Below are 14,653 nucleotides of genomic sequence, written 5' to 3' on the forward strand. Positions count from 1 at the left end.
TGTGTGTGTGTGTGTGTATGATTATTAATTTTATCAATTATATATTAAATATCATAAAATTTATGGATAATTTACATAATAATCGGAGAATGATTTATACAGCGTTCCCAAATCGAAGAATAATCTCTGATCAACCAAAGCTCGTTTTTTTGGATCTTTTGGATAGAGAGAATCTTTCTTGCCATATTGATTGGCTAGGTAGGTCATAATCGCACGACTGTAAATTGATAAGATCTTAATTAATAGATATCATAATAATATAGAATGATATTAAACAATTTGTAAATAAAATATTTATTTAATATGTAGAAATCTGAAATTAATTCGTTTTGCCTAAATATTGGATTTTATACTAAGTAAATAAAAAATAATAAGTAAAAAAACTCAAAAAAATATAACAAAATTGTATACAATTATAAAAAGTATATATTTATTTTATGTGCAAAAATCAGATATTTATTAAATGTTAATATAAAAAATTTAAAGAAGAATACCTTTCACACAAATAAAGACCGCCATCATCCAATGTAGGTATTGTATGTTGTGGGTTCATCTATTAAGAAAATTACGTATAAAATAACAATTATTTTAAATTATATTGAAATTTGAAATACATTTTTATTTAATAAGTAAATTATAAAAACTTAGAAACACAACAGATCTTTGATATTTAGCATACAGCTTTTTGATATTTAAAGAAAGTTTAAGAAAAATACGTTCGAAGGATTTTCAGGTTTAATTATAAATTACTGTATTTTTCTTCGCAAAATAAATTCTTGTGGTTTAGACATAACAATCTCAGACAATTTAATTTAAAGGATTCACTTATATCTTTAAATGCTTAATTTTGTAAGAAGTTTCATTACAAATTACCTTAATAAATTCAGGTTTTAGGTGTTCGCCGGTAGCGAGATTCACCTTTTTCAGATTTAAATCCACTTCTAAGGCCGCCGCCGTCAAGAGTACGGCCCGACATGGCGGACTTCCAGGAAGTTGATAAAGATCAATAGGCATCTTGAAATCTGTGGATGAAAATGCGCAAAACTATTAATAAAGTAGCCACTGTGATCTCTAGCACGTCGGAAGTATTGGAGCGACGCGAAACTGTTTTCGACGACATATGGGAGTTTTTCATGTTTAAAAAAATATTGAAAAACAGAAAAAAATACGAAGAAGAGTAATTAAAATATCAGATACAATCTGTTGACATTATCTCATACAAATCTAACTCGAGGCACATAAATTTGCGTTATTAATTAGTTAAAAGCAAACTTGTTAATTATAGGCCGGAAATTACGACGAGCCGTAGCGTTACACATTTAACTATATACTGAGCAGAACGTGAAAAATAAATCAAAAATTTTATAAATAAAATTTGTTTTCTAAAGAATATTCATAAATTATTGCGTAATAAGAAACTATTTAAGCACTCGCCGAATTACAGTCGTCTTCGCGCACAAATATTCGCAATTGTTCAAGCAGTTTTATCACTCTAGCAGTTTTGGCGAACTATTTATTGTATAACAGGTGGAAAGAAATGGAGATAAGCAGTTACAACGGACCAGAAGATTGTATTCTCTAGAGGCGTGTAGCGAGATTATGGTAGACTGACTAGTCAATTTACTTATTCGAGCTATTTATAAAGCCTGTGTAACACGGAACAACTTCTGTTTTGCACGTACGTAAGAGTGAGATCGATGATCGAGTATGTTAAAGGTTTTTAACGTTGTTAATAGTCGAGGGTGTTGCCATTTTCTGTTTCATAGCAATTTTTTCGATTGTTTTAAATGTTCCATTTACATAATAAACAATAATCATAATTGCATAATAAACAATAAGAAATCTCTTACAATAAGTAAATATGATCGATATATATTATTAAAGAAGAGGACACCTGGTGGTAAAGAAGTAATATTTTACTTTGTGTGAACTGACCTTACTGATTACTCAATTGCTCTTGCTCATGACGTAACGCTCTTATCATTACGGTTATCTAATTGCACTGTACAAATACTAGTTAAAAGTAAAATTGAAATTTATAAACTACAGGTTTTATAAGTTTATGTTGACTGAAATATAAAATAAATAAATTTACATTACATTCTTAATAACTTCAACTATCGTAGTTATAACTATCGTATATAACTTTTAACGTTTTTGAAAAAGGAAATATTTATAGTTAATGTTTTTCCTAATCAACAATTTCCTAGTCGGCATTAATTAATTTCGATACGCCTATGATTTGTTATCGTATAAAAAATTTGCAAGTCATGCTTTTCTTTACAAGTTTGCATTTATTACATTGCATTCATGAGAAAACGTTAAAGGTTTAATAATGTTATCAGACGAATGACTCAGTCAAATTTATATCAGTAGCGGAAAAAAATAATGTTCAATTTCGTCTCACTATCATTGATTAAAATATCAACTCTTTGAACGATAAAATGTTCTATATTACAAAGTCTACAATAAGTAACGTCATAATAGAGAAATACAATACTACAGACACACACTTATTTTCATTTTTTTAAAGCTTATATAAGTTTAACAATTAAAAATTAAATCTTACATAAATGTAAATTGCTATATGTAAAATATCATCTTACAAAAAACTCAGCAAACAAACCACTTGATAGCAAATGAAAACATTTGCTATTTGATCTTCAAGATTTCTTTTTACATTAATACACATTTGATAAGTTGCGCGTAACATGTGAATGTAAAGAATGAGAATGATATATTTCGATATCACCATTAGCATCGGAAACAAAAGCTTTATAGGCGAAAATAATGGTAAAAAAGAAAATCAATAATTTTAATAGCCAAGTATAATTCTCTTGAGAAATTAGCGATGGAAGATATTAGCTTTTCTAACAATAAGTTGCAACAGAGGCAAATTCCTTTTTTTCATTCTTTCTACTGTTTCTGTATATAATTTTAAATAAACTTTTCGTTTATCTTAAGTAAAATATTTATTTGAAAGCTGAATAGTAAGATACTTCTGTTTATATATTAAAAAATAGATCCTGTTTATCTTAATATTTGCTAAAGAAAAATACTGCAAATAACCCGTAACTAACTGGAGCAAAACATTCTATGTATGCATTTATATATATTTATATATATTTATATATATTTTTATGCGCTCAATCGTATATATATATATATGGCAATTAAACTTTTTTTCTAATTTTATAATAGTTTAATTTTTATGCTTATAAAGTGTACACTAACATATTTTCATGTTTAATGACTTTTGCGAATGAATAATTATTAGTTAAAACACCAAAATTTTGTTCTTTTTAATTGTGTTTTTTTTTAAACAAAATATTTTATTCACAATGTATAAAATACAATAATATTGAAAGACAAAAATTATAAAAAGGTCTGTTGTTACTGGACTTGCGAAAAATAAAATCGACATTATTTCTTATACTTTTTGAGGCAAAGAATCTGATAGTGTTACTTAATTACACACATCCCCTATACTTGGTCTCGAACATGTTCGTGCAAGTGCTAGAAAACTTTTTTATTGCGTCTACTTTTTTCGCTATTAAATATAGCAGTTTGTAAGATCTTCTATATCTTTAATATCAAAACATAATGTATAATATTATGTATTATACATTATACGTAGCGTAGCGAATCATGTCTCATAAATAATTATAATACAACGCGTTACATGAGTTATATTCTGACTTTAAATTAATTTTTTGTGTTCTTGTCACATTAACATTTTTTTGTGTTGTAACGTAATTTTAATTAGCACCCTTGGATTTATCACTTTTATAGTCGAATCTCCGTTTTTATTTTAATCTCCGTAAAAGTCATGCTTTAACCTCCCATAATCGAACATATATGCTTGTGCATTTATTTACTTTTACGAAGATCGGTCGGTCCCGACAAGTTACTTTTATAGAGATTCGACTGTACCTATGATAAAATATTAAAAGCTTTAATAACAACGTCTTGTCGCTAGGTGATAATGTTATAATTATGATTGTGTTAAAATTAAAAATACACTTATTGGAAATAGAGACATTTACACAAGTATAACCATATTCATTCAACATTTTAATAAATAATATACCGTATTCATAATTTTTTTTATTGCTTCATGTTGTATTTATTTTTTTGATACTCCTACATGCTATATCCACATAATATGATTCTTTAATTACACAATTCTATTATTATTATACAATTTAATAATTATGTACATTAATATATATTTATTAATTTAATATTTAATTACTTATAAAAATAAACGTATTTTTACTACAACTTTCTGTATAAAGTATATATAATAAAATAATAGTTTTTTATGACTATCATGAGTTGCAACTTGTGTTTCTATCATAGATCAATTGAAGAATAATCATTATTTAAACAATGTTGTATTTCATATAATCCAAGAATTACATAAATTCTTATTAATCCTGTTAGGTTAAAATTTTATTGAACAAAATATACAAATAATTAATTAAATAAGATGTTATAAATAAAAATATAGGTTTCCTATAGTGTGTATGTAATTTTCAAAAGATCATTACCCGACATAGAACATAGATGGGATGACATATGTTGAATGTGAATAATGTAGAATTTTAGTGGCGTTGCCATCAGTCGGCATATTACTCTTCTTCAATGTTTTAAATTTTCAATAAAAAAAATAGAAATTTAAAAATATAAGAAATTATAGGAATTACATAATTTGAAATTAATCAAATGATGTAATTTTTCTAAATTAATATAACACTATAAATTATTGTTATTATATTAATAATTTACTTTTTTTAATTTATAATATATTATGCTTGCAGGTATTATTTCTTAATTTGTTTGTATTCTTATTTTTATATTTATAAAATATATTTATTTGCAAAAATTGCAGAAATTTAAATAATATTATAATACATTTAAAAATCAATTTAAAAATCAACGTACAATCGTATTAAATATAAGTTTTGATAAAAACCTTATGCAATAAATAATATTTTTTTCTACACAATTATTTGATTAAAATTTAATTGATAGCATTACACGTAAACGTTTTATATATTTAATATGTGTTAATTTGAAGATTCGAATTAAAATAATATATTACATATATTATTCATTTTCTTCTCCTCCTCCATCTTTTTTTTCTTCTTCTCCTTCTGCTTCTTCTTCTCCTCCTTCTCCTTCTTCTTCTCCTCCTTCTCCTTCTTCTCCTCCTCCTTCTCCTTCTTCTGTGTTGCCTTGTGAAGCTTGAACCATTTGCTTGAATATCTCGACAGGTTCACCATTAGCTTTCTCGTATCCAGGTGCAGATGTTTGTATTCTCTCCAACCAGTCAGAAATGTTATTGTATTCTCCCAAATCAAATCCAAAAATCTAACAAACAATTGATTAGTTTTGCAGATCTCAAAATAAATTTAAAATATGTAACAACTGACAACAAAGTAACTAAATCCATATAAAATTACTAATAGGAGAGAAAGAATAATCTCAAAAAATATCTACAAAAAAGAAAGACTATACCAAAGAATTAACATGTAGCATTGTTGTTTTAGTTTGTTCTAAAAATAATTGTAGTCAATTAATACTACATAACATTATTAAAATTACCATCGCTGTTGTTACTGACGCAACTAAGGAAAGATCGGCGATCGTTAAATTATCTCCAGCCGCGTAAGCTTGTCCTTCAAGAAAATTGTTCATGATTTGAAAATTTTCTAATAGTTTTTCAAACTGTGCTGGATCACACGTATCGATTTCCTTTCTGAGGACTTTTAACTATGATCACAGAATGTGCAATAATTGGTCATATGCAGCCTTAATATATTTTATTTAGAAATAATGAAATGTATACGTACGTAACACTCAAATATACTCGCAAAAAGATTACTAAGATCGAAATATAATCGTTGATTAACTAAAGCACGTGCCTCTATATTACGCGGATATAATGTATCATCCTGACCATATTGATCGACCAAATAAGCCATGATAGCTCGACTAAAATGTAATTTCTTGATGAAAATAGTAATGTATATATATAAATACTATAAGATGAGCTACATGACACTTATTAAGACGCTTTTACAGACCTTTCTGATATTTTAAGATCATCGTCGATTAGAAAAGGAACCGTCTTTTGTGGATTCAACTAAAAATAAAATTATGCTCTTTCTAATATTAAAAAATATAGTGCTTTTCAATAATATTTTCTATTCAAATTACAAAATTATTCTAAAATAGCGGAAGTATTTTTACTTAGTAATATTTAAACACTATTAATTTTTCATACCTCCTCGTATTCCGGTGTCAAATGCTCACCAGCCATCGTGTTCAATACTACTAATTCCATTTCAAGCCCTATTGCCTCTACCACGAGCATGACAGCTCGGGAAGGTGGACTCAGAGGAAAATAATATAATACGGGCATTATTTGTTTTTAAAATAGCTCAATTTGTTCGATTGATATATATGATATTCACGTAGTTTATAATGTGTTCACAAATATTACCTCTTTTTGTTAATTCTAAATTAATAAGTATAAAGTTAATAAGTATTCGTTTTTTCGCGAAAACAATTGCGTGCACAGATCCAGGTTTGCACGAAGACTGAACAGTTCTCGACTATAACTTTTCATCGAATCGATATACTGCCATGTATTTAAATATTACTGTCAGCCTGTAGCTTTGACCTTTATTAGATTTTTATGACGGATCGGCGCAGATAGATGGATAGCTTTACTTACATTTTTTTTTTAGGATTGAAAACTATGCTGTAAACAACTATAAAATGTAGTTTAAGTAAGATAAAAAAAGAAGCTCTATATATATGTAACATACATATATAATTAAAAAATATTAAAATTAATTTGAAACATAATATAACATTAATGAATATAAGTTTTAATATATTTTTGTGCGCTGCGCTTGAGTATTATAAATTAAAATGTTTACATACTCTTATTTTTACAGTATTTGTAACTTCTACATCGACAAAATACGATTGATGCAAGCACAGACTTTTATACTGTAATTGCTCGTTATTTAGAGAGTAGAATCAAATAAACATCAAATTTAAAACAAACTACAGACCAGTCATAAATTACGGACATAATGAGAAGAAACGAATCAATCACGGTTTGAAAGATTCGTTAATATTGAATGTTTGAAGATGATCGTTATAAAAGGTGTGAGCAGAAAGAAAAATTCTTTTTAGTTGTTAGAAAAGTTGTTAATATCTCTTTCTCTCAAAAATTTTCATAAATTGTTAGAAATAATTTGTATTTAAAGAATTATATGATACTTTCTATTTTAGAAATTGTAGCCTCTTAGTCATTGCTTTAAACATATTAATTAAAAAACATTCAAAATAATGATATTTATCATGAACAATTGTTATAAATATAAAATCTTTAAAATAGAGAAATAATGAAAGAGCTTATACGCGAGTCGAAAAAGTTGTTGTTTCTGATATAAAGAATCAACATTGCACACGGGTATTCGCGAATTCTGTGATATTTTTTGTATGTATACAGTATAAAATTTTTTTCATATATAATAAAATAAATAAATCCTAATAGATTAAACAAGAAAGAAATTTTTATTAGAATAAAATTTATGACTACGTTATTAATTAACCTAGTAGTTTTTAAATTTGTTTTGGACATAACTTTGCGACGGTTGATATGATGGAATTTGCCTGTTAACGACATTTTCAGTGAAAGAAAGAAGATTTTGACCTGGTCGTGAAAACTTTTTGTTCGCGACAAAGCCATGCACAAGCTAGGTCAAGATTCTCTAAGGGCAGACGTTCATGGAAACTATGCTAAAGTTTTCTTGTTATTAAATGACCAGTAGAGGTGAGAATTCTCAACTTTATAACCATGAAATTTTGCGGAGAATATATATTATCTTGTAATATTTTAATTATAACTTTCCTTAGATATTATAAAGAGTAACTGCAAATAGGATATTATTATAACTAATTTTATATTTGGAAACATATAGTGTAAAATAGCACAACTTTTGTGTTATCTGCAATTGTATATATTTATATAGAATTAAAATCAGTTTTTATGTACACAGTACCTTTTATTACATTCTGTTAGATGTGTGTGTGTGTGTGTGTGTGTGTGTTCCAAAAAAAAATTCGTAGTAATAATCGTCACATTCTTTAATTTTTTAAATGTAATATATTTTCTTTATAGTTTTTTTTATATCATATTTTCAATTTTATTGATATATATATATAATTAAAAAATTTATTATTAATAATAAACAACATTTGAATGTTTTTTAGATTTTTTTATTCTATTTTCTTTAATTCTTAAGAATTTTTTGTTAGAACTATGTATTCTTTCTAAAAAGTTGTAGTATAAATCTCACTCTTAAAGATTGAAAATTGAGCCACTCTGTTTCAAGATTAGCTCAATTCTCAGTTTTTAGAATGAAATTTTATGCCAAAGAATTTAGAGAGACATGCCTTTAAATTAGTACCATTTTTAACTGTTTAACAATATATAATAATTTTCTTATTTAAATTCGAAATTTATAATATATAAAAATATTGTAAGACAAACTATTATTTCATAAAAATATAAAAGCACCAATACATTACACAATTCTTAAAATAATGTCACAAGATTACTTCTTTTTTTTAGCATTCTCGACAAGATCTCTGAATGCCTTTTTACCGACGCCTTCGATTTCATTGTATTTGGGAGCTTCGGCTTGGATCTTGGCAAACCATCTCAAAATGTTGCTGTATTTAGTCAAATCATGATCCACAAGCTATAAGAAAAGAAATGTTAATATTTAAGTTGATAATTCGATGTTATTTTTGCTATAATAATTTACAAAACTATTTCTTAGATAAATTTATATTTTCGATTTTACTTATAATTAAAAAATATATGTATTATACTATATAATAAAATAAGTTTATGTAAATTTAAAAGGGCAAAAATTTATTATTTGAAATTAATATTGCAAATAATAATAAAACTATTAATATTTAATTTTTTAAAAACAATTTTTTTTTGTTATTTAAATTTTATATAGAAATATTTTCTTCCACACTCACAATTTATTGATTTAATGTATGTTTTATTATAATAAACCGATGACGTATATCTATGTAAACCTAATTTTCTACCTGATAATTAGAAATGGTGACAACTAAGGCAAGATCGGCGAGAGTTAGAGTTTTTCCTGCCACATAATTTTCCCCTTCTAGGAATTTATCCAAAAAAGATAAGGCATCGTTCATTTTATCGTATTTTGCTTGCTCCGGAGTGACGCCGGTAACTACCAGTTGATACTGTAATTAATATTTATTATACCTATATCGTCATCGATTTTGTTAACCATTACATATTATGAAATATTATATGGTCCAAGGATAACTTACAAAATAATTGATAAAAGATTGGTACAGGGTTCCTAAGTCAAAATATAGTCTCTGATCAACCAAGGCTCGTTTCTTTGGATCTTTTGGATAAAGAGAACCGTTTTTATCATACTGATTAGCCAGATAAGTCATAATCGCGCGGCTGTAAATTAATGTAAGCACGTGAATAATAAATGTAATAATAATAATAATTAACTAACGCTAGTAATTAACGTTTTACTAAAGAATTTGTATACGGCTTCGTAAATCTGAAAGAATTCGTAAATCTAAATTAGCTTTAAGTAAATATAAAATCTAACACCATGGGAATCTAATATTAAGTAAATTAAACTATAACAAAATGTAAGTCGTTAATTATTATAAAGAAAGTATATTTATTTTATAAATATGAATGTCAATGACATTCGTTAAATGTTAAAGTAAAAAAAATAGGAAATAAATACCTTTCCCACAAATGTAGGCCATTGTCATCCAATGTAGGCACCGTATGTTGTGGATTCATCTATAAACAAAATTATATAACAAAATAATAATTATTTTTAATTATTTTAAAATTTGAAGTATATTTTTATTCGACAAATTAATTATAAGAACTTACAAAACAAAAAGGATCTGCCTTTTTTATATTTAAAGAAACAGTTTTTAAAGAAAACATGTTTGAATAATTTGCAGTTTCAATTGTACATTACTGTATCTGTATTTTTAGTATTAACATATCGATGTTATTGGAAAGCAAATTTTATATACAAAAAATTAGAATACAAAGCAGAATGTTTAAAGTTTTCGTTATAAACATTTTGTTATTTACATAAAATATTTTTATATCTTTAATATTAATTGTTGTTAACCCTTAGTATCCGCAAAGAGTTAGCATAACTTCCCTCCCCCCTTTTCATAGACTTTTTTTCCGATCCCTTTTCACTTATTGCAAAATATCTTTTGTGCTACGACATTTTAGACTTTCTAACTAAAAAATTCTTTTTTTTTAATCTTCAAACGACAGATTAAAAAAAAAGTTAATTAAAATTGATGCACAATCTGCGATACAAGTAAAAGAAAACGTTGGGTTACAAATACCCGGATATGGGTAGATAAAGACTTTTTAATATCAGAAATATTAAAAACAGTAGTACGTCAATAAATATTGTGCAACATAAATATTGCTATCTACTATATGTATTAAAAAAAAAATGCTTAAGCAATTTGCAATTGAAACTCTCGAAAAGTTGTTAAAAAACTGTTAATTAAAGAAAACATAAATTTTTAAATAAGTTATATTTTTAGAAAAAAGTTATAAATACTACATATTTTTTCTTTAATATTGTTACGTCTTATAAAAATGTGAAAAATCTTTCATGTGATAAAACAAGAAAAAACAAATAAAATATGATTTTTGTCAGATTTGTTTGGTCATTAGCGATAAAATTTGACATCAATGCGTGCTATAAGATTTGAAATCTTGAAAGAAAATTGGTAATAAATAAATATTGCCTAAACATGCGACAAATATGTTGTCTTCCTAACGATTGTGAAGTCTCGACGGGTCTACGATTTTTGTAGAATCCTGTCAATAAATGCACGGTTTCCATTGTTCTGTGTAAAGCTCTATTTAGGATACTCAGTTCTGAGAGACAATGGAGACGTTGAGTGGCGTTGCGTGGCTTCATATCTTGCATGGTCGTCTGATAGTTGAGTTCCGGTTTCAATCCTAGCTTTCGCCTCCACACTATGCTTCATTAAGAGGTATTTTTCCGTTAATTAAGAAATGATAATTCCATACCCGCGCACGGACTAAGAACATTGTGGTCTAATACCTTTTATGAATAAATTTAATATTAAGGCATCACAAAGAGAGCTTTCTTGAGAAGGGTTCTGCTATAACTCAATTTCAATAAAACGGGTACTATGACCTTTAAAATATATAAAGTTAGAAATTCAAATAGAGGCAGTAGAGAATAAAAAGAAATCAAATTTGTTAATGTTTTCTTGATGAATATCAAAAGAAATTAAATTAAATCTTAAATAACAGAGCAATTGAAACAAATCATAAATCGGTCAAACTTTAATGGACATTTGAGTTCCGGTTCGTAGAATCCATAAATTCAGAGCGAATGCTAAGTATATCTGGAATGGACAAAACAGACGAGAGAGAGAGAGCGTGCAAATTTCAGAAGAAAACTCTAGCTAAAAAATACGAACAGCTAGGTTTAGTTATCGCTCCCTGTTTTTTTGGTTCTGCAGCTCCTGGATCCTGAAATAGGATTTCTTTCTGGTGAACTTTCTAGTGAACGATTTCTCCTTTTGTTTTCTCGTCTGACTATTCTACCTTCCGCCGAACAGAATTCACCCTCTTCATCCACTTTAACTGAATGAATATTTTCCGATTCTCCTTCTTCTATTTCTTCTATTTCCCATCGTACTCTTGTGTTTACTTCTCTAAACAACTTTACGTCTTCTTCTTCACATATTTCACTTCGAAGGTAAAATTTGTTGGAAAAATTTCTGTCTCTTCTTCTCTTCTTAGATATTATAACTTTGCACAACATATTCACTAGAATTACAAATATCTCAATTTCCTCAATTAATTATCTCGCTATCCCTCAACATTTATGCGATCGATACCCGACACTTTTAACATCGATAAAATTTGATCTATTGCTTCTGGACAAGACTTTGATGTCGAAATTTTTATTTTTCTCTTTCTCTCTTCTTTTCCTTATTCAATTTCCCTAGTATTTTTTAAATATTTATCTTCTTTTATCTCAGCTATAATTGAGAAAATAGGTTTATTATATATTTAATTCTTTCTCTGCTCCCATAAATTCATACTACATGTTTACACATTTATTTTATTTAATTATTAATTATTCACAAAAATTATAATATATATGTCACTCGGCAATGTTAATATAAATTAACAATTTCATTACTAAATAGACGTTAAGTAACGCTATTTCTATCCATTTAAGTTAAAGCCCTTATTTTTAATTCTTCGTCTTATAAAAATCGCACAACGTCCAATTAGAGATTATTGAAATTAAATTCTTTGACTAGAAAATAAGATCGATAATCGCACTGCTTCATAAAAAAAATATTATAGCATTTTTTTCGAGGACGTTGATTTATTCCAAAGTCATAAAAGCTATATTTGATTCGCAACACGCTCTTATGCAGTGTCTAAACTGTATCCTTTCATATCTCCTAGTCTTTCTTCTTTTAAAATAAACATAAATAAATCCTCATGGCTTAAACGTGCAATATAAAGACGTAATAATATAATCATAATTTAATTGAAGAATTCACTTGTATTTATATTCTTAAATGTGTGTTTCATTAAAAAAATTGTATTATAAGTCACCTTAATAAATTCGGGTTTTAGGTGTTCGCCGGCAGAGAGATTCACGTTTTTCACATTTAAATCCACTCCTACAGCTGCCGCTGTTAAGAGAACGGCTCGACATGGCGGACTTCCGGTAAGTTGGTAAAGATCGATGGGCATCTTGAAATCTGCGAAAACGCGCGACGCTCTATTAATGAAGTGACCAATGTGATCGATCGCACGTCAGGCATTCCAGAGTATTTGAGCGGCACGAAACTATTTTCGATGAAACGTACTTTTCATATTTAAAGGACTAATTATTCACGCGTGATTAAAAAAAAACAGAAAGAAATGAAGAAGAGTAATCGAAATATCGGATGACACAATTTGATTAGACGATGTTATCTCAAACCAATTCAAATGTGAGATACATAAATTTGCGTTATTAATCAGTCAAAAGAAAACTTGTTAATTATAGGCTATAAGTTATATTGAACAGGTGTACTATAGCTTTATACATTTAATTATGCATTAACTGAGTAGACGTGAAAAATGATACAATCCGCAGGTTTCCACGTTCATAAATTATCACATAACAAGGAACGACTTCAAGCACTCACCGAATTCTACGTATATTACAAAGTCGATCTCGTGCACCATAAATCACAAATATTCACAATCGTTTAAGTAGCCTTGTCACTTTAGCAGTTTTGACGAATTATTTGTAATAAGAGACAGGTGAAGAGAAATGGAGATGAAAAATCATATTAGACCGAATCTGCAGATTGTATTCTCTGGAGACGAGTAGCGAGATTATGGCAGACTGTGTAACCAACTTGCTTGTCTGAGGTATTTATAAAGCTTGTGTAACACGGAACAACCTGTGTATTGCACGCACGCGAGAGTGAGATCGATTATGCGTCGAGGGTTCTCAATACTTGTTAGTAGTTGGGGATATTGCCACCATCATGGTTTCTTGATCCCAAAATTCTATTTATATGATAACGATAAATGATAAAAATTCTCTCACAAACAGTGATATTATCGTTATAAAAATAAATTTATTATTCTCTCAGTGTTTTAATATTGAAATATTAATAATTATATTCGTAAAATATCTATTTGCAGAATTGTGTTAAATTATTTTTAGAAAGGCACACTGCTGACAAATTGGGAAGATTGGTCCTATTTGGGAAAAATTCTGATATACATTATTAAAGCCTTGCATGTTCGGGTATTCGTGAACTTGATTAGGCTATAATTTGATTTGCGATTTAATCAGCATTTTTGATGTACATACTCGTACAATATTGATCTTTTATTGACTAACCGACTTCAATTAGTTTTCAGTATATCGATGATTCGTCGCTGTATAAAAAAATTTGCAAATCATGCTCTTTACACATTGTGAGGAAATTTTAACGTTCTAGCACTGTCATTATCAGGCGACTGATTCAGCAAGATTTATATCGGTAGTGAAAAAAAATAATAATCTCCCTTCCATGCTTACCCCCTCTTCCCCATTCAGTAATACAATATCAACTTCTTAACGGACATCTTATTTCGCAAATAATAATTTTATTATAAATAAAAAAGTTTTAATAACAAGGAATTTTCCTTTTAAAACTTTTAGCATTTAATTTTAAGGACATTAACTTAACTATTTTTTTAAAGCCTTTAGAAAAACAGAGATAATTATAGTTGGACAAGAATTTTCTGTATTACAAAGTCTGCAATAAGTTTATGAAACAATAGTGGAATACTATTATACAGACACACTTATTTCGATTCTTCTGAGGCGAATGTATCGCTACTATCCCAGCTGCAATCCAAAGAAAACGACATTTCAAGTAAAAGTTTTCGGAGAAGATAGCATGTACGTGATCCGCGAAAAATATTGTATGTGTGTATGTATATATATATATA

At 27.6% G+C, this 14,653-nt stretch overlaps 3 protein-coding genes across 5 annotated transcripts in view; all 3 read right to left on the bottom strand.

The window, feature by feature from the left end:
• Positions 1-1,613, bottom strand: part of LOC108752718 — a 7,183-nt gene extending 5,570 nt beyond the window's left edge. The window contains exons 1-4 of the mRNA XM_018493750.1: positions 1,563-1,613; positions 874-1,022; positions 495-553; positions 76-217 (exon numbers count right to left, since the gene is read on the bottom strand). Coding sequence (XP_018349252.1) covers positions 76-217; positions 495-553; positions 874-1,014 — 342 coding nt within the window. The 5' untranslated portion in view covers positions 1,015-1,022; positions 1,563-1,613. The remainder of the gene's footprint in view (positions 1-75; positions 218-494; positions 554-873; positions 1,023-1,562) is intronic.
• A 3,538-nt stretch (positions 1,614-5,151) lies between these two features.
• On the bottom strand, positions 5,152-6,590 carry LOC108752841 (glutathione S-transferase 1-1-like; the record flags this gene model as incomplete). Its single annotated transcript, XM_018493975.1, has 5 exons — positions 6,293-6,590; positions 6,093-6,151; positions 5,859-6,000; positions 5,611-5,778; positions 5,152-5,376 (listed from the first exon to the last, which is right to left on the bottom strand). Coding segments are annotated over exons 1-5 (732 nt in total), but the record flags the coding sequence as incomplete, so codon positions are not given.
• Positions 6,591-8,642: 2,052 nt separating this feature from the next.
• On the bottom strand, positions 8,643-13,595 carry LOC108752842 (glutathione S-transferase 1-1-like). Of its 3 annotated transcripts, none has more exons than XM_018493978.1 (6): positions 13,506-13,595; positions 12,767-12,915; positions 9,852-9,910; positions 9,409-9,550; positions 9,154-9,318; positions 8,643-8,789 (listed from the first exon to the last, which is right to left on the bottom strand). In XM_018493978.1, exons 2-6 carry the CDS (start codon positions 12,905-12,907, stop codon positions 8,643-8,645), a joined length of 654 nt encoding a protein of 217 aa, XP_018349480.1. In that variant the 5' UTR covers positions 12,908-12,915; positions 13,506-13,595. The 3 variants fall into 3 exon arrangements, with proteins under 3 accessions (XP_018349480.1, XP_018349479.1, XP_018349478.1); XM_018493977.1 differs by having other exon boundaries at positions 12,767-12,911; positions 13,502-13,539; XM_018493976.1 differs by lacking the exon at positions 13,506-13,595 and adding an exon at positions 13,348-13,494.
• Positions 13,596-14,653: the final 1,058 nt, after the last annotated feature.

The sequence above is a fragment of the Trachymyrmex septentrionalis genome, unplaced genomic scaffold (genome assembly GCF_001594115.1).
Source record: "Trachymyrmex septentrionalis isolate Tsep2-gDNA-1 unplaced genomic scaffold, Tsep1.0 scaffold62, whole genome shotgun sequence".
In the NCBI taxonomy this organism is placed as follows: domain Eukaryota; kingdom Metazoa; phylum Arthropoda; class Insecta; order Hymenoptera; family Formicidae; genus Trachymyrmex; species Trachymyrmex septentrionalis.